Source organism: Zonotrichia leucophrys, chromosome 15 (genome assembly GCF_028769735.1).
Source record: "Zonotrichia leucophrys gambelii isolate GWCS_2022_RI chromosome 15, RI_Zleu_2.0, whole genome shotgun sequence".
Classification (NCBI taxonomy): domain Eukaryota; kingdom Metazoa; phylum Chordata; class Aves; order Passeriformes; family Passerellidae; genus Zonotrichia; species Zonotrichia leucophrys.
In genome coordinates this window covers 10912566-10939581 of record NC_088185.1, presented here as the reverse complement: position 1 = coordinate 10939581, position 27016 = coordinate 10912566, and the positions used below count along the sequence as shown (strand labels likewise).

Here is a 27016-nt window from a genome sequence, read left to right as displayed (position 1 = left end):
TGCGCGCCGGGAAGGCAACGAGGGGGCGGAGCCGCGGTGCTGCAGGGGAGGGGAGGGGGCGCCGCTCCCCCGCGCTCTATTTCTAGGTGACGTCACTTGCTATAAATAGCCATGGCGGGGCGCCGGCCGCGGGCCGCGCGTGCGCGCTGCGAGTGCTGCATTTTCCTGCTGCAAAGGTGGAGGTGGGCGGGGGGCGCGGGCACTGCGGGACGGGGCACGGCACGGGCTCGGACACAGACACCGACACGGTCACCGCCTCACCGGGCCTGCCTGGCCTCGCCCGAGGCACGGGCGGGCCGCCCCTGGCTGACCACGGCCAGGGTGCCCACGCTCCGCGCTCACGTGTGTGACCCTGCCCAGCCCCGGGGCTGCTTTGTGCGGCCGCAGCCCGCAGTGGGGCACGGCCGTGCCTCTGAGGGGAAATGAGCGGATCTCGCACCCCGGCTGCCTTCAAACAGCCCGAGCTGTGGGGGTGGCACCACGGACCAATTCCACTACCTTACCTAAGAGATGCAGTTAATTCAATTTTACTACGTATTTTAATGTGTAATAGTCAAGCTCCTCTTTCATAAACTGACAGACTACCATTCTTACATAAAAATTATCTCAAGGTAAGAACCTTGCACGAACAACAAACGGCTGCCGGTGTCCACAGAAACGCTGGGAGCCACGTTACTCATCCCTTACAATAAACCCTGGGTTAACTTTGCCATTCAGCCCTGGGCAGCATTCAGACACGCCTGCAGTGCTGAAGGTGTGGGAGCTGCTGCACAGCTGAGCCAAGGTTTGCTCACCTGCGGGCAGCGCAGCCCCGGAGCACCCGAGGCGATTCCAGCTCCCATCCATCCTCATCCCCAGAGAGAAGGAGAGGGAGTCCAGGAGCAGCCCCGGGAAGCCGGGACAGGGCTGCTCTCACTGCTCCCTCCACTACCCTCGGTACTCTCGCACTGCTTCAAATGAGTCAATCCAGTCTCTGGTGTCAGACAAAAGTTTTTAGCCTTAACTCTAGTGCTGCTGGCTTTTGTGCATTACACCCTAATGCCATTCTGTGGTTTTAAAAGGGATTAGATGAATACTGCTTGTTAAAAGACATAAATAAATATGACCAATAAGAATAAACTATAGTTATATGTAATAAGGCATGAAAGAGATAACTTAGCAAGTTATAAACTGGCTGTCAGAACATTCTGGAAACAGCCCTTGCAGCAGTGTGAAGCACATACACCACTGTGCACTCATCCCAGCAAGCCAAATGGGGCTTTTTCCTACTGGGATTTTATTTTCACTGTTTCTAAGAGAAGGCAGTGACACCCAAAACCTGAACTCAAGCATCAATTCAATTTATTATCAAAATTATTTTAAAACTTGCATTGATTTTACCTTAGAATAAATGTTTAGGTATAGACAGCAAAGATGTGATTTTAAAAATATATGATTCCATGTAAAAATACAAATTTTAGTGCATGTGACCCTTAGGCAAGAGTAGTGAGAGATGTGCCAATCCTCTTTGCCCAGTTCACTTCAGCTGGGAACCTTTGCAGTTGGAATAATTTCTCAGCAGAGATTAGTCAGTTTGCAAAGGATTCCAACAGCTCTGAAAATATGTAGGGTTTACCAGCAGCTTTCTAGTCTTGCACAGCAGCTTCAGACTCCCCAGGGAAATGGATTACAAAGTATTTTTAAAACCAGTTATTCACCCACTGAACCAATCTGCATTAATCTTCCAAATATATGTGGATATATCCACACATGCACAAAACATTCTCATTAAATGCTTTGGTTTCCTTAATTGAGGCTTCTGTAAAACAGCTATTTCTCAGTCTAAAGCATCTCAAAAATTCCTAACCTTGAATCCACGAGGTCATGTGTAACCTCACTGCTCTAAAACCAGATACACATCTAAATTCAACAGTTTCAAGGAAAAGTGCTAAAATAAGGCAACATTGTGTGCAGCATTTGCACAGTGTGACTGTAACCCAGAGAAAGGGAGGAGATTGCATTTCACACCCAGGCCTGGGGACAGCACCTCTATTCTGTGCACACAGCGCCCAGGGCTCTGATCCCCACCCTCAGCACAGGCTCCACAGATACACAGAGGTACAAATAAACAGAAATTAGAGCTCACACAGGGAATTTTATAATCTCCTACAATATTTATAAGTCACAATGTCTTAAAACACAAACGGAAAGGAAAAGAAAAAATCAGCAGGCCTTCCATTAGAGTGCAGAATGGGGTGCAAGCAGTGCCTGCCTGTGGCTCCCCTGCTGAGCTCAGACACCAGCATCACTCTGTGATTCCCATCAGAGCTCAGGAACACTGCTCTCATGAGGCAGGACTGAGAATTGTTCCCAAAGTGACCACACCCAGCAAGAATTTGTAGATGGAGAAATTTATGGCACTGAAAATTGCACTATGACCTCAGGCAGTGGCTGTGCTCCACGGGCAGACCTGATTATTGGCCAGCACCCATGTTCCATAAATAGCTTCGTGCTGAAATGCCATTCCAGCTCAGGGCTCACTCACACAGGGGCACTGGGGACACCACAGCTGCCTCCCAGGGTGTCTCCCCAGGGCTGATGTTCAGCTGCAGGAACACTGCTGGAGAGGCACCACCACAAGGAAACCACCATGTGCCATCCCCAGCCTTTGCCCAGGGTGGAAAACCTCCCCTTTTTGCTCTCCTGGAAGCACTGAGGGAGCAAACCTCCCCTTGTGTGCTCCTGGAAGCACTGAGGGAGCAAACCTCCCCTTGTGTAGTCCTGGAAGCACTGAGGGAGCAAACCTCCCCTTGTGTGCTCCTGGAAGCACTGAGGGAGCACACACACATTTTGTGCCACTCTTTCCGAGACTCATGGAACCACAGCAGTGCTGCCACAGAGTCCCTGCCACTAACATGCTCCTGGATCCCTGGAGAAAATGATCTTCCCTCTCCTTTCTGCAGCAAGGAAATGTTTTATTTAGGGAACTGCTAAATGATGAAAGTCTTGGGGACAAGATACTGAAAAACAGAGAGAGAGAAGAGAAACCACCCACTGGTGGGGGAGGTTAACCAGCTTCCACATCACAGCAAATGGAGTAGAGACAACAGTGGAGGAGAAAGAGATGGAGTTTGTGAACATCTGGTCTGGGAAATACTTGTGAGTGGCCCTTACATGGGGCATGGTGCTCAGACAGTGCTGCAGGACAGATTCTTCCAGAGGCTTAATTTTTATTGTTAGAATTCTAGCAGCACATTCCCCCAGTGAAGTGAGATAAATGTGCACCAGGAGGAGAGATGGTGTAAGCAGTGACAAGATCAGAGCACGAGATAGCAGTGGGTGTAGCTGTAGTGTGATGATTCTCTCCCAAACCACGAGGGACTGTAATTTCAGTGACATACTTCTAGCCAAACCATACAGCACACTTTAACAAGCCTCTAGGCTGTCACAGTGTGTGAAAATACTCTACTCTTTGTCATATTTCAATTTCATATTAATCTTGAATCACTCACAGAACCTCCCTCATAACTCAAGGGTAAATCCTAGAATGAAGAAAGATGACACTGCCTGAGTGCTGCTCAGCAGCAGCACCAGGGTTCATGCCATGCCTTGTGGTGAAGTGCTCTGTGTATCTATTAACACACACTTTAAAACACAAGGGTACTGATTAGTACAAAACCTGTGAAGCTCTTGCTCCCTTGGGAAAGGGGAGGTCTGTACCCCAAAGCCTGTTTGGGATCACTGCAGTGCATTAATACCATTCAGTATTCACACACAGCAGCCTTTGCATGTTCAAAATCCTGCGCAGACACAAGCTGATAAACCCTCAGAAGTCTCTGGCAAAATGTGCTATCTGCCAGCACCTGCTCATTTCAGAGTCCAGTGAGGAGCAGCACTGTGTCTGAATAAAAGATGATGGCAGTTTTTCCTTGCCAGAATGATTCAGGGATATGCACAGGGGGTTGTCAGGCATGCTCAGTTGGGGGGGTTCCTTTAAGTGGTGAGAACACAGCAGCTAATTGAAAGCAGCTTTAACTCCTCATGAGCTACTTCAGACTCTGGTGTTTGCTACTCCTGCCCAGATAGAAAAATGCAGTTTTACTCTTCATATAATGAGGGGAAAGTAACCAGGATTCAGAAGCTTCAACAGGAAAACATGAAAAAGCCTGCTTATCAGCAGCTGCCAGCAGAGCACCATTTTGAAAAGAGGCTCTACAGGTAAGAGGAAAAAGAAACAACCTGTGTTAGAAAATACTGGAAGTAAAGGAACAATATGAACACAAAATAACTCAGTCCTTCTGGAACCTCTCTCAAAGACACCTCGTGCTGAGCATAAACAATTAAGGACTCAGCATCAACAGCCACATTTAAAAAATAAGACCAGATCTGTCTTAAATGAATTTTTACTGCCCTTCAACCTTTACCAAAGTGGATTAGTTTGACTTAGAACTGGATTAAATCCCACTGAAAATGATTGATCTGAAACAATGACCTTTCACTGTAGAACATAACATGAAAGACTTTGGGGATAAGACTAATGAAGTGCAGACATAAAACAAAATGCCTTTGCCAACATTTCCAACAGTGGCCTCTGATTCTGGGTGCCCCACTTGAGTCACTGCACAAAGTGCTCATTTCCTCTAAAAACGAGGCCCCAGGAAAGCTGAGCCAGGCATCCAGACTGAGGGACTGCCTGAAAACACTTCCCTGGAGCTGTCTCCCCCTGCATTTGTCCTGAGTGGGTGACAGAAAGCAGAACTGCCAAAGGGCTGTGGGCAGGAGAAGCTGCTGCTCACATCCTCCATCCCCTGTAGCAATGCCTTGGATCAGCTCAGGGAAGGTTTCATGGCAGTTCCTGTGCAGGACCTCCCCAGAGCCTTTTCCACAGCACACTCCAGAGCAGAACCACCCTCAGCCCCCCACCTTGCCAGGTCAGGGCTGGCTGCTGAACTGCCAAGAGAAAAGCCACCTCCAGCAGCAGTGCTGGAAAACATGGATGCTGCCTATTGGAGAGTGTCCCTCTCACCCCAGGGAGGGTCAGTAACAGAACTTCTGAAAGTGCTCCTAGATTTCCATCCCCCTTCTGTGACCAATCAAGACATACCAGCACTGTACTTTGGGCCCTTATATGCATTTAAAGATAAAAATAACTTTGGGTTTTTTCTATCTAGGGCAAGCTCCTTCCTTTGCTAGGCCAAGCCATGTGGAGGAGGAGGAATGACAACAGCAGGTACAGCACATTCAGCTCAGGGCAGGTCAGCCACGTGCTCAGCGTGCTTCCAAGTACAGCTCCAAGGAAGAACAACAAAAACACATCCAGAGCTTGCTCCAGATGGTAGCACAGGGAAAGCAGAACATGATGGGGACACGAATCACATCTAGGAAACCAGAACGAGGTAAGGCACAAATTGAACAAATTGCTACCCCAATGTGAATGCAATGGAAAGAACTCCACGAGGCTCTCCTTGAAAGACCAACTCCAGCCAGCAGCACAGGCAGAGAAGGTCAAAAGCACTACTGGCATTCAGCATAGATTCACCTGTTCTCTTCCTCTGCTGCAAGGCCAGGCACCCCGTCTGCTCTGGCTCATGGATGGGGGAGCAGCACCCAGCCCTGAGTGCTGCTCAGGCCAGCCCTGAGTGCTGCTCAGCCCAGCCCAGCCCTGAGTGCTGCTCAGCTCAGCCCTGAGTGCTGCTCAGCCCAGCCCACCCCTGAGTGCTGCTCAGCCCCCTGGAACCCAGCAGGGCCAAGTCCTGAGACCATCTGTAGGCCCCACTTGCAAATTCCCATCCAAACGCAATTAGCTCCACCAAAGTGCTTTGTGCAGGTTCAATATCCAGGTGACATGGGGTGAGACTGGGCCAAAATACAATGTACTTCAGCCACTTGACTTTACATCTCTTAAAGGGATATTTTAATTTGCTCAATTTTACATACCAAACTTTTGAATTGTCTAACATAAATTTTCAGGAAAGTAATAAGTTATTTCACTTGGGAAATGACCTAGAAAATTCAGTTGTCCTCCAGAGAGCAATTGTACCAAATTCAGAAATGAAATTCATTAAGTGTAAGAGAAAAGGCCTTAATTCTGCTTTAGCTGAAAATTCTTTTTCAGATTTAAGTTTGGAAAAGAGACTTGTTGTTCTAGTACTCCTGAGGAATGTTGCTGAATTGAACCTCTTCTTTTTAACTAAAAACTCAAAACAACTGTGTTCTTGAACTATTTTTAAAACTTACAAGGTCTTAGGACACTGGTGTTGTTAACGTGGTAGAACAAAGGTCACTTATATGCCAAGCCAAAATACCTGCATTCCCTAGCACGGGTTGCTTTCTTAGAAAAGAACCTATATAGAATGACAGCTCTCTAAAATTCCTATACAGTCAATGTTAATCTAATCTTATCTCCCCTGACAAAAAGCAGAACCAAGTATTTGAAAGGTACTGAAAATACATCTCATTGTAAGAGAGGCGTCATTCCTCTTTACTCCAATACATCTCCAGCAGCAGGGAAGTGTAACCTCCCTGGCTTTCATCCTCATGTATCATGTAGCACTGGCTGCCTAAATCAGTCATTTTTGTGACATGTCACCAGCAGGGATGAAAACTAAAGCAAAACTAAAGTACCTTTGGTATATCACACAGCAGCCCAGCAAGATCCAGGGGGAATTTTGCTATGGGGCTGCTGCCTCTGTGTGGAGCCGCGTCTCTGGCTGGCTCCTGACCGTGTCGCGTCTCCGTTCCACCGCGGGCCGCAGAAGGGCCGGTGACAGCGGTGACAGGGCCCAGAGAACGGGTTTTGCCGAGGTGCGGCCATGGCGGCCCCGCCCGCCCCTCAGGGGTCCCGCCGCTCCCTCAGCCTCAGTCCCGCCGCCCCGCGCGCCTCCTGAGGGGCCGCGCGCGCCCCGCTGTTGCTATGGCTCGGCGGGAGGAGACAGCCAATCAGAGCGCGGCAGGATATATCTGTCGCTGTTGCCAACGGCCGCGGACCAATGGGAAGGCGGCGGCGGGCGGCCCGCGGGCCAATGGGGAGGCGGCGGCGGGCGGCGGGAACGGCCCCGAGCGGAGGAGAGGGCCGGGCGGTGCCGGGGCTGTGAGGGCAGGGCGGGCTCGTCCCTCACGGGTGTTCGTGCGGCCCCACGAGCCCGGTGTCTTTGCTCCTTGTAGAAATGCCCGGTTCACTCACGGCCCCGCTGTTGCCGGCAATAAACGATAACGTGTGTGACCTTTGCAAGCACCGCTGTTCCCAACACAAACAAAAGGGGTTATTTCTGGTGAGAGCCACCAAAATAATGGAGGTTTCAGGCTCTCAGCACCCGCAAGTGTTCCCAGGACAGCTGGTCCTGCCCTTTAATACATAATTGACATGTGAAAGTTATCACTTCACATCCTTACCTTGAAAGAAATGAACTCTGGAGAAACAGTAAGTGAAAACCTTTACTTGAAAACTTTGGAACAAAAGGTAAGGGAGCCATCTTCCGCCTGTGTCTCTGGGCTGGAGGTCTGGCAATGGGGATACATTTTGCAATACAAGTTTTTCAAAAAACAGTAACACTTTATGAAAATACCCAAACCCCCCCCTATAACTTGCAGGGTTATTTTTAAACCTGCATGAAGGGTACTTCTTGTATTAAACCTCAATTCAATGGCATGCCCTAGCACTGAAAATTCTGCTGGCCTCCAGTTTGTGTCACCTGTGACACCACGGAGTATGGAACACTCCAGAAGTTACACCCTGCTGTAAAACAGGAAGGCACTGATAAGAAATAGCAATATTTTACCAGCACTTACTGAGACCTTATTTTCCAAGCCTGATAAAAGGTTATCCAATATCCACTGCAAGGCAATGTGACCAAATTTTACTCCTTTGAGCACAGGAGCTTCATTTACCTTCATGATGCAACTCGGATCTGGCCAGTGCTATGATTAGATCTATGTTACTGCCACAGAACCAGTGCCTTGATAATTTTGACATTTACAGTGCAGCTTCAGACAACTCCAGGAAAAACCTACAGTCCACAGTGCACCTTTGCTTTCTTCTATGCTTTGCAAAATTCTTAATAGAACTGTAACTAAACCAAACTTTGTAACCATTGAACACACCTCCATCTTTCTCCCTCACTCTATTCCTCTCCCTGTCAGACCCCTCTTCTATTAAAAAAAAAGGGGGAAAAAGGAAACAATGGAGTGTTTCCTGGGGAACTGCAGACCCATGGAGTATCTGCAGGCAGCTCACATCCATGCACTCTCCGAAAACTCACAGAGCAGGCATGCTGCCTGGAACATGTCGTTGGTTAGTGAGTCAACAACAGGATCCTCCAGGACCTGAAAGACACAGGAAGGAGCCAAAGCCTCAGCAGGTGTGATTTGAACCCAGTTGGTTATGGTGGAAGAGCTCCTTTGAGCAGAGAGCAGCACAAGGTGTGTGGTGGGAGGGGATGGCACTGGTCAGGGCTGTGTGCATGGAGGGACAAAGGCCTGCTTCCCCTCCACATTCACAGTAATCCATGTTGTAGAAGTGATGAGCACAATCCATGCCAAATCCAACTCCCAGGAATTCAGAGCAGAGCAATTCCCTTCACTTTGCCCGAGGCTTTGACTCCTATAAAAGGCAGTAACTGGCAGAGGGTAAGACAGGAATGAAATCATTAAGGAAGTGATGTCCTGGACAAGGGAGCTCTGCTCAAGGAGAGAATGAAACATCTCCAAAATGAATTCATTTTTTGTTTGTTTGCTTGCTTTCATTTTACTCTTATTTTGATTCTAACAGGATGTATGACCTACCAAAAAAATTGAGTCATGGACAAAAGAAAGTTTTCACCTGCACCTCTGTGGTTCAGGCACAGGAACCAAACATCTGCATATTCTTGCCACAAGCCCAGAGTAAGTTGATTCAGCAGAAGCAAAGTGCCCAGGAAGTCTGTAGAATGCTGTAAAATCATTTACCCATTCAAGTTCTTCCTTTTCATAGAGCTCACAGAAAAATATGCAAAAATTGCTTTTCTGAATTCTTGAACTGAGTAATTGTTACAAAGATTTGAAGATGTCCCATTTGACATCTACAAGCATCACTCAGTATCTTGCTCTCTGCCCATAGTGTACTGAGTGTCATGTTTCTTCACCACTGCAAAAATCAGTGCAAGGATGCAGAACAGCAAGATGAAAACCAGCTAGAGACAGCCTGCTCTGGGAATCTTAGAAAAGGCTCATTCATTATTAATGCCCAAAGCTTTCCTTCTCGTCTGGCTTACATTATGGCTGGAAAAAAGGCCACTTTCCAAGATACAGATCTTTATATTGATGCTTTCAGAGACTCAAAAGAGGTTCTGTTACTGCCCTCAGAGCTGCAGCCACTTCTCATAATGAGGCCAGCAGATATGGGTCCTGCTTTCTGTAATCTCTTTTGAAAAGGTTTTCCCCAGCAGCTCACACTGAAAGGGAAACAGCAATGGATGCTGACTGACTGCGAGACCAACACATGTGAAGCCAAAAAATACATCCATGTACAGCTCAGACAGGGCTTCCTTGGGTCCTGTTTTTAGGTAACAATTCAGAGATGTGCTCCCATCCCCTTGAAAGCACAAGATTTCTAATTTGTATTCTCTACTGCCTTGAAGTCCCCATCAGAAGGAATGCAGACTGCAGCCACAGCATGGAAGTACCTTCTTTATCCTGGCCAATAATCACACTGCTCTGTGTACTGCCATCAGCCATCTCACAACAGTGCAAAATCCCCTTTCATCCACAATAACACAGACTTGCAAATGAAAATTGCATTAAACATTTTAAGAGATCTGAGAGAACAGAGTCAAATTGTGCACAACACCTTAGAGAGGAGGATCTCAAGCAGCCATCTTTGTGTGATTGTTCTATAGGTGAGCCCTCCATTGCTGAAAATTTCAATGACACTTTGAATATGCACAGGGTCTTTTGGTCACCATTTCAATGACATATTTAGTAAAATTAGGGTCTGATTAGCAATTTAAGTAGGAAAAAACAAAACCACCTTTCCTTCTACTATCTGCTGGGTGTTAGCCAGGGAATGCCCAGCTTGCCCTGAACTGGACTTCAGGAGCTATGGTTAGATCAAACATGTTTCATACTGAATATGATATGAGATTTCACATCTCCTCTGAGAGAGCTGCAGGGGATTGTGTGTACAGAGCTCCTTTCTCTGAACTTTAGGTGTGTTCTTACCTGGCTTTGTCCCAGGGCTTGGCTTTCTTCCACACAGGGTGCAGAAACAGGTGGGCACTGAGTGCTGCCAAACACAGTCTGAGAGGAACTGGAAAAAATATTATATACAAGTGCATTTGTATTTATGTTCTATTTGCCTCTTACTGGAATGTTTTGCAGCAGGACAAGAGAGGTTGTTGGCAGGACTGTTCATTTGATAGAGTTCTGTTAATTTGTCTAAAGACCTGTCCTATTTCTCAAAATTGTTATGGCCTGAAAATACAGGTTCTGCAGTGGGAAGACTGCCCTGACCAGGAGCAGTATACAGGGAATCACATCTCAATTGGCAACTTTCCTTCTGCCCCAAAACACTCCCCATAAATAAGGAGGTGTCTACCAAAGCTCCTGGAACATGTTTTAAAAGCAGAGACCTTAAGAGTCAAAATATGTGGTTTTAGACAAAGACACAACATTAGCTACACTTCTCCTCCAGCTTTCCAAGGCCACCAGTGGAGTCTGGGGCACATCCACACTGCCCTGGAGGCTCTGCCAGCCTCACAAAACACATCAGCCTGTGGGCACTGGGTACTCAAGAATGGGATGTTCTCTCCCATCATCACCAACTCAAAAGTCTCTCTAATGCAAGAACAGTGCCCAAACCACCACCAGAAGAGCCCAAGGTGTGTGTCCATTTGGACCCAGACAAGAGGTGCCCAATAGTGGAGTACAAGAAAGAACAGAACCAACAGGATCAGTGTCAAGTTCCCTTCCTTGGAATGCTCCCCAGGTTCCAGGGACCAGCCCTGGGACTGCTCTGCTGGAGGCTGCATTCAGAGTCACATTTCCTAATGACAAATGGGCTCAACTCCCTCTGCCACCCTCTCAAGCATTTGTCTCATGTTTTTTACAGCCCACTTACAGCGACATGCACAGTGCCCTTAGCAACGAGTTCTGCAATTCAGTTATGCAACATGGCAAAGAGTAGCCTCTGATGGTGGTTTGGGACTTGCTGCCTGCCCCTGCCAGGCTGCTGGGCTGTCCAAAGGGGAGAGCCCAACAGCAGCAGGATTCCCAGCACTCTGAGCTGGAATCCCAGAAATGCAGGCAGAAGCTGTAAGCCACCATGAACATCTCAGCACTGACATTTTCTAAATCAATATGCTGGCTCAAATGCAGAATGCCTTGCTCAGTGTGCTTTTCTCTCTGAAATGGAAGGCATAAGATTTCCACTCTGCAAGAACCATTAGCTGGGCTACATTCCACCTGCTCTGACTTGCAGAGTGAAGAGGACACACCACCCCTATTTGTAAGGGGGAGCATCTGTTTGGTGTCCCACAGGGCCTTCCAGTCCATTTGCTGGATCAACCCCTCCTCTCAGGCAGCAGAAGCAGATGGAGACAGTCAGCTTCCAGCCTGCTTCCCTCTCACACTCCCACCTCACAGCCCTGTAGATCAGAAGAGGTTTGGACACAGCCCAGGTGCGTAGGAGTGGCTGTAAAAAGCCCATGAAAGAAATCAACAGGAATTGTTCTGATAAGCTTTGAGGCCACATCCTGTCCAGGTGAGCATCTGTAAAAATGAGACAAGCAGATTAAGGGTCCTTTGGCTGACTTGTAGCTCTATCCCAGTGCTCAGGAAGCAAGAAGAGCATAACACTGAGTCCACTCCAGATAGGTGATCTTGGCTAAATGATTTCCTTCTCTTTGTGTTACTCTTACCTCTAAAACCAGGATAACATCACTGCCTTGTCCTTACAGACATCAACACTCACTTGCCTTGATCAGACAGTTTGATCTCTTGCCCCCATGAGTCGTGATGCTCATTGCACCACAACTGCTCAAGAGGACTCTGGTACCAATACTCCTCTCTAGCCCCTGCCTCTGTTAGGGGGCTCTGCCTTATAACACAGGTGATCCTCACTGACTCAGCAGTCATCTTACCCAAGACTACCCACACCAGCTCTCCTGGCTCCCTAGAGAGAAACTGCAAAATTAAATTGCTGAAATTGCAGCCCAAGCATCACTCACTTCTGAAAAAGACTGATGTTCCATAGCACTCATGGAATTTTGAGGAGGTCAAGGTTTAGGGGCACCTGGACCAGGCCACTAAACAGTGTTTACAAATTATTTGAGCCCTATGTCCCCACCAAAAGGTGCCCACAGAGCAGCAAGCCCTGCCCCTCACAGGAATATGATAAAGGGTGTGTGGATGCCTGGCACACTGACATACCCAACCAGGAGACATTCACCATAGATTTCTTCTACTGGCAGAACATATTTTAAAAATAAACATGAGCTCACTCCAGAGTCAGAACATGCAATTTTAAATCCAGCCAAAATATTGCCTACAAGCCTTGCTGATCCTTCATGATCTTTAGCCACTGTTTAAAACTGTGAATCCCAAAACACAGCCTGAGGTTTACAATGTCTGACCTGGGTTCTCCCCAGCAATTCAGAGCAAGGAGTCTGACATGAATGTGAACGAGGCACCAGGCCAAGTGAGGAACAGGGGCAAAAGGCAGAAATGATTTCTGCAGGGAACTGGGGCCAAAGCCTCACCAATCTTATCTCCAGTGAATCACTGCATTTACTTGTTGTTTAACAAGCCACAAAGCCTTCTGTGCCTCTGCTTCCTCATTTTTAAAGTGGGAATAAAGCTTCTTCTACCTCCCTTTCTGACAAACTGACAGCATCATGCTGGCACAAACACTGGTCAGTGTCAAGCAGAGGGTTAAAAATGGGGCTGCTGCTCCTGCTCTGCCTTGCAGATCAGTAAATTAAAGGAAGCCCATAATGTCTGGCAGTGTTTATTTTTATGTAACATTATGGAAGTTGTATAACATATGGAAAATGGCACGAATTTTTGTTGTTTTGCATTCTCTGAATTTATCTCAATTCCCTGGGAAAATCTGAAATCTGAAACCTTTGTTATAGGTGGAAAACAGAAAGAGAACAGTGCCTGTCTTTCTATCTTCCAATCTGGAAAGCTTGCGCTATGGAATAATCTTGTCATGAGGTTGTGAAGCTACAAAAACTATTTTAGGATTAAGTACAGGCCCTACCAACCCAGCCCTCACTGGATCAGTACAGGTTATGCTTTTCTGCCAAAACCAAGCAAACAGATCAGAAACTGAACCTGCCTAAAAAGCAGGGGGTCATATCTCCTCTGATTAGGCTGGTTCCAAATCTCCTTTGTGCCACACACACACTTGTATACTTAGGCAAGATTACCCATGCACAGATATAAATACTGGCAAAGAAGGATGGACACAAGGAGAAGCAGTCCCTGGGAATGAGGTGTGTCACTATTTCTGCAACTCTCTTCAACAGGGACATCAGGACATGGCTGGACTCTGCACCACTTTTCTTCCTGCCTTTAGGCAGCCCTGTGCTTTCCCTCCTTTTACCTGTGAGGAATAGATTCCAGGGTCCCTAGCTGTCCTCCTCTAGGGATTAAGCTTTCATCCTGTAAATCTGACTGCTGAATGATTCTTTCTGAACTGGCTTCAACACAGCCAGCTTGAGGGACTGTGCTCAAGGGAACTCTGAAACCTGCTGAAGTAAATGCTCAAATTAAACACAAGTACAGATACAGATAACATAGCCCCAACCTCTGACCCAGCTATTCCTTCTCTCCTTGCTCCACATTCACCAGAGCCTGGGTGAATGGCAGTTACAGCCCTTCCTGCTCCACACACTGATGGCAAAAGCAAGTGGGCATCACTTATCCTATCAAGCCTGTTCTGAAGAAGGAGAAAAGGATGGTGGGAATGCTGAACAAGACAGGACAGGAAGCAGACAAAGAGAAAGAAAGAAAAAAATAGCAAGAGGGAGAGGAAAGTGAAAATGTACTTGAAGACAAGCACCATGTCACAGTTAAGTTCCCAGACTTTTCTCAGGCAATATCTTAATGATGACAGGCATTAAAAACCCAGAACATTGCAAAAGGGCAAGGTGAGCAGACAACACTTGGAGGGACTCTCTCAATGGATACACCAAAAGGAACCCACCACTATCTTATGGAAGTGGTTGCAGTTTAGGGAAAAGAGCAGGTAAGTGTGTCTGTTTAAATACCTTAAATCAGCAGATTTTCTCACTGAACTATCATGGAAGAGGAACTCCAAAGCTCCAAACAAGCCCTGCTCTCCTTCATCAGGACACTTAAGTGAGCAATAATGTTTACAGCAATGGGAAAAGAAGCTTGGAAGTCTTAGGGTCAACGATCTGGGTGCAGTTTTACTAACCTTCTACACCTGGGGTCCACACGGAGCCAGAGCCTCCTCCAGTGCTGTAAGGGGGCCACCACATGGGCAGGCAATAATTCACAGAGGGAAAGGCCTGGGAGGAGCGCAGGACAAAGCTCCCCTGGCAGGGGCTGCCAGCAGCTCTGCTCACTGCTTCTCCAGGCAGCAGCACAGGAGAGCCAAAGCAGGTTCCTGCTTCCCTCACAGCCTCAGTGCCAAAAGGTACAGGTTGTTCAGAGCTGTGAGTGGTGAACAAAGCCATGCTTGTTCCAGCTTCATACAGCTCAGGGCTCTGCACACAGCTGCAATGATGGAGAAAATGAATCAGCCAGACATACTGCTTTGCCAAAAGGGGACCCCCAGCAAAACCTCTGAATCCTGCCCTCCACAGCTGGGAGATGAACTGCTCTGAGTGGACATGGAACATCTCCATCAGTGGTGGCAAGGCTCCCAGGTGATGTCCCCAAGGAACCAACATGGAAGTCAGTTCTGTGAATACATTTAGATGTTGCTTCATTTCTGAACTGTCACTGTAAAGATGCCATACATCACCTGGATTCCAGCATCTTTAAATATGTCCCTTCAGGAGGCTTATACAGAGGTGCAGCTGACTGCTCCCGTCCTGGCTCACAGGGCATGTGGGTTATCTCTGTTTGCCCAGGGCTGATGTCCACATGAGATCCACCTGAAAGGTGCAGGCCAGGCAGGTGAAACAATGCTAATGATTACTCCAAAAGGCAAAGAAACAAGTCCAATCTGCCAAATGCAGCAAGACCCCTGTGTTCCTTGTGACTGAGGTTTGGTTCAGTGTCTGTGGAAGGACATGGAAATACTGGGTTTTCCTGGAGTACACTGCCCTTATTCCAGAATCTGAGAGCTAAACCTGCTGCTTCCCATGTATTTGCTTTCATTTGGTGCCTCCTTAAAGCCAGGCATCTCTTTTCACCTGCTGTTGCACAGGCGTTAGCAGTGTCTGCTCCTCTGGAGTGACAGCCTGGAGCCCAACACCGAGGCACTCCACTGAAGCAGAGTCCTCCAGCATCCACTTGATCCATCAGCACATAATGCTGTTCTGAACAAGCAATATCCTTCCCTTCCTGAGGGAATTTCAAATTGATTTTCACCTCTCTGGACCACATCCTGAACCCATTAGGAAGAGACAAACCTGCAGTTTGTGGAGTGTTGGATCCTTCATCCTGTGGCTCACTTCTGTGGGAAGCCAAAGCCCTCTCAGGACAGGAATTGTTGAGCTCTTCCACACGAACAAGGCGGGATTTCTGGCGGCGTCGATAATTTGCAAACCAGTTACAGACCTGGGTTGGCCGCAGGTTCACGGCCCGAGCCAGTTCCTCCTGCAAACCCAGGTGTAGGGAGAAATCAAAGGAAAAAAATCACATCCAAATAATCAAGCATTTCCCTTCAGTTCCAAAAGCAGTCCAGCAAGAGACCTTCCAAAGCCAGAGGCATTTACTCACTAGGTCTCTGATAGGCCTTGTGGATCCCATCGAGGAGACCATTTTATAAACTCAGAGCTGATAGAAAACACAAATTCCACCCTGCACTCCCAGACAATCTGTTTGCTAAGGAAGCCACTGCTATTCTATACTGCTCACCAGATAATGCCCTCACCAAACCATGCACTTCCCATAAAATGACAGCTTCACAGAGGCAGACATTCAAGTCTGAAGCCCTCACCTGGCAAGGCAGTGATCAACAGTGCTTGTTGATTTAATTCACACATCTCTTCCATTACAAATCTGTCCCTGTCCAAAGAAGGCAGATCCATGCATACACCAACACAGCCTATTGTGTTATCACATCAAATTACCAGCATTTGAAAAGTCAGCACAAAATATGTTCTGGTGAACAAAGTGCAATTTTATATAGGTTGTCACTCAGTCAAGTCAGAACTATTTATCATTGTAATAGAGCTCTGCTGAGTGATGGCTGTTTGGCTGCCTGTGCTCAATCACTACAAAATTAAAACTGTTAAAAACCCAGTGAGGAATTTATTGCCCCTCAACATTTGTCCACAGCAAGAGAAATTACTTAGCATGAACCTCATGATTTTTTAAAGAAACCTTTAGGGAAAGATCACATATGAGGAATCCTAGCCCCAGTAAGCCTTTTGAAAACAAGGATTTAAAAATTAAACCAGTTATAGACTCTTGATTACAGTGTCCTGCTTTTCTGTGACAAAGAGGTTTGATTGGAAGTACCCCTAGCATATCCCTACCTTCTGTTTCTTGTCTGGATTTGCTGTCACCTCTGCAGCAAACCTGAACAGGTGCTGGCGTACTTCTTCTGAATAATTTCGATTCTTCAAACCATCAGGACAAAGGGAAAGAGGTGGAGGATTCCTGAACACAGGAGAAAATGGGATTAAAAAGGACCCAAAAGGAATAATTTGCATTCATGGGAATTTTCTCACATTGCCAAAGTGGTCAAAATACCAAGAAAAACCAAGCTCCAAGAAGCAGCATCTTGAGCAGTAAAACCAGCCTCTGCATCTGGAGCCCCTGCATCTGCAAACTACAGAGAAAAAAATATATAAATCTTGGTTTCCCCACTGTGCAATACCTCTTCCTGCAACGGAATTTCTGCAGTGGTGTCAGAACATCTGTCTGCTGCTTCTCCATAACCCTCTGGTAGTGAACCTCATGCCAAAGCTGCACCAGTTCTTCCTTCTCTTGTGCCTTGCAATGCTAAAACAAAACTGTGCATAAGCAAACTTTCCAGAGAGTCACTCAGACTGTGTATAAAGGAGAAAACCCTCAACAGAAACACACTTAGGGATTCCTACTGGTTTGACAGAGCTAGTAGTATTATCTGAGCATATGGCTGGCTGTACCTTCCCTCAAGTACACAGGGAGCTGCCTAATTCCTTCTTTTCCCCTGATGCAAACGTCTGCATTACCAGATCTAGAGGCCAAAAATCCCTCACCTTGAGTGGCACCATCCAGCCTCATACATTCCCACCCTGCCAAGCCCCCTAATCTTGGGCTTCCCAATACTTCTATGTCCTGAGCCCTAAGATTGTTAAAAACTCCAAGAACCAAAAATCCTGCTACAGCCAACCCCATAATCACCCAATTACCTTTCTCTCCTTGGCTGATTAACTCGAAGTGCCTGCAGCAAAGGCTTTGGCAGGTCAGCAATGCACTTCTCACCTTCCACTGCCTTACACGGGCTGGAAGTGCTCCATGTGCTGCAGTTCAGGTACTGCTGCTCTAACGGCTCCCAACTACTGTTTTTCTAACATGGCTTTTTGTTTCCATGAAGAACTGAAGAACACATTCCTACCTCCAGGAGTCTGCAGGCTGCATCATGTTGCCCTTTATGGATATGAACGGACACACAAGCTCGGACAACATGGATGTTAGTAAGAAAATCTCTGTTGTTCTTGCATTTCATCATGGCTTCAACCAGCTTCTCCAGACTAGGAGAAGAGCTCTGGAGCTCCTGGCAAAGCTGTCCTGCTAGATCCAGCAGTTTGGTGGGTGGGGGATGCTCGTTTTCATTCTTCGTTAACATGGCCATGAACTGCTTCATCATCATGTCCTGTTGGAAGCTTTTTCTATGCAATGCACAAAGTTGTGGTTAGATAAAAACTTTTTATCTCCTATTTTTAGCTTCTATGGTATGCTTTTCTTCTCTCTCTCTCTTTTTTTTTTTTTTTTTAGGAAATAAATTCACTGTGCTGTTAAAAGCAGCCTAAGGACCTCAAAATGCTTAAAATAAAACTAGGCCTAAAGCAGCCCTGAAAAGCTAAAGACACACCAGGTTTGCAGTTGAGAAAAGTGAGCTCAGAAAGACACAATAAACTTTCCCCAAAACTCAGAGACTAACTCTAGGGTTTACATCTACTGCTTACAGGTTAAAACTTACAAAATATTAAGTCCAGGTGAAACTAATTTGGTGAAATTTCTCGAAAATTGCAGGTGGCAGGCCCGGGCAGACCGCAGGTGCTGTAAAATGTAAAAGCCTTGCCGGGGCTGTGTCCCGCACGTTTTCCTGGGCGAAGGACGCGGCGCCATTCCCCGGAGCCCCAGGCCAGCTCCAGCCCCGCCGGGCACAACGGGGAGAAGCTGGGAAAGAGCTGCGAAGCGCAGGAGCTGCGAGCGGGACCCGCTCCGCTTCCCCCCGCAGCGAGGGCCGCTCCCCGCGGCCGCCCCGTCCGCTCCCAGCCCCGCGCTCACCGCGGCCCCGCCGAGTCCGAGCGCGCCGCGGGCTCTCGGCGGGCTGGGGCAGGTGCGGCGCCTCCCGCGCTTCCCACACAGCGCCCAGCCAGGGCTGCGAGGCTGCCCCGAACCCCACCCCCAGCCCGCACGGCGCTGCCGGGGCGCACAGCGGATGGGGAACGGTACAGAATAGATGGCAGCGAGTTCTTCCCATAGTAGAGTATTTTTGAGTCGCTAATGGGGATCAGACAAGCACTGATAATTGTGACACACTTACAGCGACTGAATGAAGAGGCACGCAGCTCAAACCCACCTTCTATAGGTGGGTGCTGTCTAAAAACAGATGAATCATCCTGACTCAGTTTAAGGGATAAAAAACTGAAGCAGCTACGATTTGCCTTGAATCAGATCTGAATACCACTGTGAAGGTGTCAGTCCTCCCTCAGTCCAGTTTCCCGAGGCTATGGAACAATGAGGGACCATCAGCAGGAGCCAACAGCCCCCGGGCACAGAGGCTGGGTGCCGGCTGTGAGCCACCCTAAACCTGCACTCCAACAACCAGCTGGTGCCAGCACCCTGCAAAGACAAAAGCTCCACGCTTGAGTGCAGGCAGCTTCCTCTGCTGCATGCAGACACATTGTAAAACCTGCCCATAACCCTCGGCAGCAACCTGTGCTCAGTGGCCCTTGATTTCTCCTTAGGCTTTGCTGCTGGCCTTGAAAGACAGGAACTGGCTTCCTGCTCTTGCTGTGTGACACTGTTCTAGATCCAGACATGAAGACAGAAAATCCTGCATTATTACAAGACAAAGCCCCAGCACAGAATTTTGAGCTGAACATAGAAAGCTATTTTCTTTTGGCAATTGTTTTCTTTTACTCACCAATTTTGTATTGCTGTCTGTGGAATTACAACAAAACATCAGGTCACTTTATTTTCTGCATTTTACTTATTTACATGTATGAAAATTTAACAAGGATCTCTCATATCTTATCTTACATATTCACACAATCAGGTACACCTTGGAAGGGGAAGAGACAGACTGTTGCCAGGCACACCAGATGCCAACTGGCACCGACCGTTTCCAGGGACTGGAAGCTGATACCATCACACTGTGCTGAATCCAACTGCCCTTGAAAACCATTTGCACTCTCCTTTCCTTACCTCTGCTCTAACTGAAGTTTTGGCAACCAAGGACTGTAGCTACTTAAAACCAAGCTGAGGTCAGGTGATAGATACCGGCAAGCCAATAGCTCAAATTCTTTTTTTTTCAAGCACTTAATCAAATTCTGTTGAATATCAACAGCAATATCACTCAGGTCCTCTTGGAGCCTCAATATGAATCCAACAGAGAGACTTCTACTTCACTTCTACTTCCTTGCCACAAGGTAAAGCTTCTAGCTGTCTCCCTAAGAGAGGGAGCCCCACTCAGGGGGCACTGGCATGCATCTTGTCCAGGCAGTCAGTCCAGAAGGTCACGAGCCGGCTGTCCTTGTTCCAGCAGAAGTCTGTGAAGTCCTTCAGCAGCCGGTCCGCGAACTTCTCGTCGCCGGTGGCGCTGGAGCGCCAGGTTTTGGTCAGCATGGTGTTGTAGGCCCAGTTGTAGCCGATGCGCTCCTCACAGAACAGGCTCTGGCTGCTGGAGCTCGTGGAGTTGCGCCGGCGCCGCTGCTGCCCGCTGGAAAACTTCCTCTTGGAATAGGGCAGCTGCAAAAACACTGTCCCTGCAGGAAACAGGCAGCGCTTCAGTCTGAGGCAGAGCTAAGGCCCTGTAGCTGATTGTTACATTCCAAAATGAAACTGGCCTGAGTTTCAGTTAATTGTCTTTCAGCAAGAGAAAATGGGATACACTTTTCCCCTTGGCCCTTAGGTGCTACTTCTTCCTGTATGTTACAGCACCAGGAGGGAGTGCACCTTGTCTGCCTTTCTCTTACAAGGCAGAATGAAGCAAAGATGGAGGCTCTGATCCATCTTGCTAGCTTCCCATCCATTTCCATTCTCTTCTGCAATTTTCCAAACACTGCCTTCCTGTCATTGTTCCCACATCTCAGCAAGCAGACCCTAAAAGCCTGATGTGTCTCCCACACAGTGTGTATGGGTAGAGATGCATCTACAACAGACCTTAGGCATGAAAACAGAGCACTGACACGAGAACAGAGCACTGACTTGTCCCAACACCTTTCCCTCCTTCTTGCTTCTGGGTACACATTTATTTACATTGACCTTGGAATAAGCTTTGCCTTATTTTTAAAAATTTCTTCATCTTCTGGAAAGAAAAGTTTCAGAGCCCCTGTAAAGCAGGATTTCAAACCAACACCATTTATTAGCAGCAACACTTTGTGCTTTTCATACTGCCCCCTCCAGTTTTCTGGTTTGTGTTTTCTGACACACCTACTTGTCATCTGGTTAGGGACAGAACAGCACCAACATCACAGACACAAAACACAAACCACATGAAAAATGGTTCTCTTGTTTGTAATAACTTCCTCCTTGCCACAGAGCCTCCCAGATATTGCTCACCTGTGACATGGATATACTGGGGCTTGTTTTCTGCTGGGAAGTTGAATGCAGAGGCTGAATATTTATCTTGTACAAATCCAAATCTGAAGAAATAGAGACAAGGGGAATTAAAAAAGAAAAGAAAACAAAAAGATAAAAGGAGCCACTCCAGGTAGAATTCCTCAGCCAAAGGCAGGGGCATCAGAGGAAATCCTTCCACTATCCCTTTCTCATGGCCTGAAGGCAAAAGGAAAAGGGATGAAGAGAGCTGAGCCTCTCCAAATATTCCCTGCCCCTGCCAGACACAGTGTGAAAGCTTGTGACCCCACACTGCCCAGGCCTGTGACCCCACACTGCTCCCAACTCGAGCTGGAAACAAGAGCAGCAGCTCCATGCAGTCTCTGACAAAATGGGGCAGCTGCACATGAGAGAGGGAAGAGCAGTAGTCAAGAGAGATATTCCCTGGGCATGTTTCAAGCTGCAACATTATTATTTTCATCATGTGCAATGTTCCATGCAGAACTTCAAGCAGCTTACCTGGCAGCTCCCTGCTGTTTGCAGGATACCTGTTCTTCTCCTGCTTTCTAAACTAATGAAAGCTGATTTCCAAGCTAAAGTCCATTACAAAAGGCAGCCCTCTCTGTCATGAAAAAAACCCCAGCATCTACACCATGAAAGAAACTGGCAGCTCAATCACACAAAAGGATAAGGCTAGATAGTATCCAAATCTTCTAACAACTCCTTAAACTTGGTCCAACCTCCCCTGCACAGCTCCCACCCCATCTCCTGCCTATTGTCAATCATCAGGTGTCATCCAGCTCAAGACTATGCTAAGTACACAAGAAGGTGTTGCATTTTTAACAGTGTATAATACACTGTTCCTTCTCAGGAAGAATCTATTTACAGCCTTTCTGCTCCTAACTTGGAATAACAGGCACTTTCCAAAGGCAAGGCTCTCCCTAGGAGGACAGTATGGTTCCCAAGGAGTGCCAGGCTGAAACACCCCACAGCTGGCCCTGGCACCCACAGAAGCACCTGGGGGCATGCAGGCTGTATTTGAGTCTGTCTGCAAGCAGAATTCAGAGAGGCAGACAGCACAGAGCCCCAGGGACTCAGGAGTGACTGTTCAGCACAGGCCTTCATCCCACACTGGTCAGGGAGGCAGGAACTGCTGGGTCACCCCACTCCACTGCAGAAATACCTGTGTGCTATTGCTTCCTGGAGAAGATGCATTCTGTCCCAGTATGTTTCTGGTTCAAAGCCTGAAACAAATAGAAAAGTAACAAGTATCTAGTAAATCTACTTTATTTCCTTCCTTTTAAAGACTTAGGTTTGTTCCAGGAGGCCTCAGTTTACTCTTTTTTTTTCCCTTTCAGTCACACTTTTTTGTCAGGTGTTTCTTAGAGATGTGTCTTGTGCACGCCAGTAGCAGACTCATATCTGAATTTATTATTTGTGCCTCTTGAGATGAAGGAGAGGAACATAAAGGGGGGGTATGGGAGGGGGCAAGGAAGAAGAGTGGGCTGCTGTGTATCACAAGAGTGCTCTGAAAATATTTAATTCAGTCAGCTGGGCTATGGTGGCCTCAGAGCATACGGATTTGTCACACTCATTGTTCAGTTACACCTGGACACTGAGTCAAGGGTTGATGAAAATATCAAATTTACTATGTTAAAACAGAGCCTTTTGCTAATTGTCCCTCCTCATGATGCAATTTTGCCCTTCTCTGCATGGGACAGGTCTCTGATCTTGTGGTTCCACCTGAGGTTTACCACAGCAGGCTCACTGGAAAGGGCGAGGTCACATTGCAGAAAAGGAGATTGCAGCTTCTCTGCTTAATCTCGTGTGCAAACACTGTAACCATTAAAGTAACCATAGCAACAACAAAAGAAGGATGGCAGTGGTGAAAGCCCAATCTTAGGGAGGGGGAGAATAAACAAATGCAGGATACAAATGCAGAGCAGCCGTGGGTCTACCAGCAAAACAGACACGAGTCTGTCAAACACAACAGCTACTGGATATGGGTCTGAAAGGGCACAGGGTAAGCACCACTGGGGAGACCACCCTTCCTGTGTGCTGGTGCTTCCTGCTGCCCACAATCAGCCTGCCAGCACAGCTTCCTCCAGCACCTCCTTCCTGAGGGGCTGCTGACCTGCAAAAACAGCTCCTTTACCTAAGGCTGGCTGCTAAAGGAGCTCCTTTATGTCAGTTCTGCACCAACAGCGACCTGTTTGCACAAAGAACCCTGAGGGGTAAAAGAAAGTGCATTTCTTACCATCAAACAAGTGCTCACTGCCCTCCTTCAGCAAGCAGCTCACGTTGAGGGGGATGAAGAGCTGAGCTCGGAGTGGGTCCCCGTACAGGTAACTGGGCAGGGCAAAGGGACCTTCCAGCACTGGGACCAGCAGGAACCCACAGGAGGTGGCCTTCCTGTGCCAGCCCTGAACCTGAGCAGAGATTCACACAATGAATCATAGCACACATGCCAGCTGACGAAGGGCACTTCTGTGCATAAGAGCAACTCATTCCCCAGGAATAGATCAGACATGCTCAATTCTCCAGGCTCAGCCTGCTCGGCATGGCAGGCACACCAACGTCCTTGCAAGCAAAGCAGGACAAGCACAAGGCATCAGGCTTTCCTTTTTCTGAAGTGCTCATCAATCAGAAAGCACTTTAAAATAGGACATTTTTCAGGAACTGATTCAGCCTACTTATCACCAGTGGCTAAACACTTCTGCTTTACTGGAACAGTGCAATTGATTTCAAATAAAAGCAAAACCGACTACCTAGTGCTGTCTGGCTGGGTGGGGTAAAGCCTGGAGTTAAACAGTTTGAGTTTTACAGAAGCTACATTAGGGAAAAAGAATCTAAAAATGAAATCTAAAAATTTAATTTAAAAATTAAAAACTGACATGTTTTCATTTCAAAATGTTTTCAGCAAGTTAAAAAAACCCTAAAACATTCCTGAGCAGGAAAAACACATTGCCTGGAAAAGCCCTGTTATGAAAGCAATTCCACTGAGATTTAAAGTTTTAAGGTTTGCGGATAGAAGGAATGTAACGTGAAACAGATTTTTTTCCAAAGACCTGGCTCAGGGCTTAAAATTTGCCTAAGGGGGACTTAAATTTATCACCTTGACCTGTGTTGATCTCTGCACAGTGTGCATAAAACCCACTGAAAGCAGAACACACTCAGGCAGACAGAATGACTAGAGCTGGTGTGATAAATGCTGACCAGATGCAGCAACACTAACAACCACCAGGAAAATCACCTATGGAAATAAAGGCAGATGGAAGCCACTGTCTCTGTCCCTAAGACTCCCTAACACGACGTCCCCAGCTGTCCAAGGGACACAGAGGCCAGACAGGCACTTTGTGGCTGCCCAGAACACCAGGATCTCACCATCTCAAAAAGAACAGCTGCAGTCACTGCCATCCAGTGTAACTTGATCTCAAAGGCAGCGTTGAGGGAGAAGTTGCCATGGTAGTAACAGCTGCACCACTCCAGGCGGTCCGTGCGGTTGTTCACATCCACATCCAGCGTCACCGTGCGCTGCTCGGGCACCGTGGCAGCTGCGCAGCCGGGGCACAGCAGCGCCCACAAGGGCCATCAGAGAGAAGGTGGCAGATGGGATGGGGAGAACAGAACCAAGATCAGTCATTTGAAATGAATTTGTCCTCCCATTCCTCCCCAGGTATTTTTGGGCTGGCAGAAAAGTCCTAGAATGCGGCTCATCCAGGTGACAAAAGACAAAAATCCTGAAGTATTTCTCATGTCAGGGGGATGTGCTACAGAATCAGCCCCCCCAGGCAGTCAAAAGACATTTCAGCTGCAGTAAGGAGAGAGAACCAAGAACCCAGCAGTTAATCAACAAGCAACTGGTGCCATAATTATGCATGGCTAGACAACACCAGCTTCTTCATGCCAAAAACATTCCAAATATTTCTATATGCCTCCACCAGAAATCACAACAGGGTGCTGTTACATGGGGCAGGAGCATTCCAGGACTTTCCACAGCTAAAGGAGATTAGAAGTTAAAACTCCTTGTTTCTTTAATCCCGTATCAATATCCCACATTACCACAATGCTGAAAGTGCACATCCAACACTTTGTGTAAAAGCACAGAGTCAGCCAAGACATGCAGCAGCATTCTGACCACTGCAACAGCTCCTGGTGCTTTGCAGTGAGGGCTGGGATAGTGCCCAGGATGCAGCTCCCTTTGTGCCCCACAGCCCAGCACCCCTCCGGTGACAGAAACCCTCAGGAACCAGGCAGGACAGGGAGAGAAGCACAGCAGTGGAAGTGACCTGGCTGGTGCCACACACAGGACTGCAAGGCTGGGGACAGAACCCACATCTCCTGACTTGGAGGCCAAAGTCCTGCTTTGAAACACACCATCACCTTCAACTTCTCTTTAGACAAATACATAATTTAACATTTCTGTAATGTTAAAAATTGACAGAAAACAATGGGCTGCAAGGCTTCCATGGGAAAACTTCTGCCCTTCTTATCACAGCATGCATGAGGGATGTGTGTTATCTCTTGCTGAAGCAGATGTGCACCCCTTGATAGGGTCAGCTTCTAAATTAACTTATAATTTGATGGCTTGATGGTACTTAAAAAAAAAATTGAAATCCTTCCTCAAGGTAGATGGAAAGTTCCCACCTTCACTGCTACTGCAAGTTACCTGGAGGCACTTTCAAGGTTATAAGAAAACCCTTTATATTGCTATTACTGCAGCATAGAACATGAAAAATAAAAACACAACAAAAATGAAAGAACATCACCCAGTTTTGTTTCATAAATAAGACCCATTTTTGTCTTTGGGAAATATGTCATTTGCAATTTCTGAGTTGATCTGGTATTGTCAGACCAACACTGTGAGAGTTGCTTTTTCTGGCTCTTTTGGGATATTGTGAATACCATATTTGTGGTCAGGAGGTTATGGTGCCAAATTTGTAACAATGTGTTGGGAAACAACATCCTGGAAGCTGCGAAACCAAAGCAGCTCAGTCAGGTGGGTGTTGGTCATTAGCCAAGAGGTCAGTGATAACACCACAGCCCAGCGTGCCCAGAGCAGCACACTGTGAAGAATGAGCTCCCTGCTCCCTTACACTGTTGCTTTTCCCAGAGTCTGCTTGTGCAGACTCCCTGGTAGGGCTGGACTGTCCCTCTGCCTTGTCTGCAGCTGCAGCTCACAGGCAAAGCCAGAGGAAACCACTCCAACAAGGTGAGCTCATCAAAAATACATTAAACACTGAGGAGAAATGTCCATGTGTCTGAATTCAGAAGCTTCTGATTAAAACCAACTTGTTTTAATAGAAGATACTCTGGCTTCCATAGGTCAGACTTTAAGAGGACTCACCTGCTTCCCAATTGTCTTCTACTATTGAGTATTTAACTAAGGATTTACTAAGCAATCGGAGAGGAGCAGGCAGGTTATTCTCCAGTCACAGACTCCACTACATACATGACTACAGTTGCTAGTGCATGCACTGCTACAAATCAAAGGGACAAGATTAGCTGTGTCACAGGTCACACTTCCACTGGGGAGGGAAAGGGGACAGTCACTGGGCAGTGATTGGGAAGTTGGGAGGGATAAAGATTTGAGAGATACATGGAGCTTGTTCCAGAGCTCCCAATGCTTGCATGCAATTTTATGTCACAGCCTGACATTTAGGGAAGGTGGGGAGGGGAAGAAATAAAAACCACAACCTAATCAAGACCAAGAGAGGAACAAATGAAGTCACGTGGACCAGGGGTCATCTGGGTTTAGTAAAGCTCTTTACCTCAGATGAACTGCTGAAGTTTTTTTGGAATACTGTTTAGAAGAGGGACAGCACAGAAGCATCATTTAAACCAGTTCCTTTGTAAAAAAAACCTCCAAGCTCAATTTTTCTACAACAAACTATAATTCCTGGAAAACCCAGACTGCATGAGAGCA

The 27016-nt window shown here is 47.2% G+C and overlaps 2 protein-coding genes across 9 annotated transcripts in view; both read right to left on the bottom strand.

The window, feature by feature from the left end:
* Positions 1 to 7399: 7399 nt before the first annotated feature.
* On the bottom strand, positions 7400 to 18683 carry ANHX (anomalous homeobox). The gene is made up of 9 exons (XM_064727164.1): positions 18284 to 18683; positions 17699 to 17972; positions 16976 to 17100; positions 16632 to 16755; positions 15561 to 15747; positions 14948 to 15080; positions 14396 to 14697; positions 10174 to 10261; positions 7400 to 8301 (listed from the first exon to the last, which is right to left on the bottom strand). The coding sequence occupies exons 1-9, from the start codon at positions 18430 to 18432 to the stop codon at positions 8271 to 8273; spliced, it is 1413 nt and encodes a 470-aa protein (XP_064583234.1). The 5' UTR covers positions 18433 to 18683; the 3' UTR covers positions 7400 to 8270.
* A 789-nt stretch (positions 18684 to 19472) lies between these two features.
* Positions 19473 to 27016, bottom strand: part of DEPDC5 (DEP domain containing 5, GATOR1 subcomplex subunit) — a 44160-nt gene continuing 36616 nt past the window's right edge. For all 8 annotated transcript variants that reach the window (XM_064727155.1, XM_064727159.1, XM_064727161.1 and 5 more), the window contains 5 exons: positions 24475 to 24644; positions 23348 to 23519; positions 22274 to 22334; positions 21094 to 21176; positions 19473 to 20297 (listed from right to left, as the gene is read on the bottom strand). In XM_064727155.1, the coding sequence (XP_064583225.1) occupies positions 20002 to 20297; positions 21094 to 21176; positions 22274 to 22334; positions 23348 to 23519; positions 24475 to 24644 (782 nt within the window). In that variant the 3' untranslated portion in view covers positions 19473 to 20001. The remainder of the gene's footprint in view (positions 20298 to 21093; positions 21177 to 22273; positions 22335 to 23347; positions 23520 to 24474; positions 24645 to 27016) is intronic.

What these genes read in the sequence shown, in the direction of transcription:
- ANHX (XM_064727164.1), bottom strand. Translation starts at nt 18,432, where the DNA reads ATGGCGCCGCGTCCTTCGCCCAGGAAAACGTGCGGGACACAGCCCCGG. An exon ending in TCACCTGGACTTAATATTTT is followed by an intron (nt 17,973 to 18,283) that starts GTAAGTTTTAAC and finishes TGCATTGCATAG; the next exon opens with AAAAAGCTTCCAACAGGACA. An exon ending in AAGCCCTGGGACAAAGCCAG is followed by an intron (nt 8,302 to 10,173) that starts GTAAGAACACAC and finishes TGTGTCTTTCAG; the next exon opens with GTCCTGGAGGATCCTGTTGT.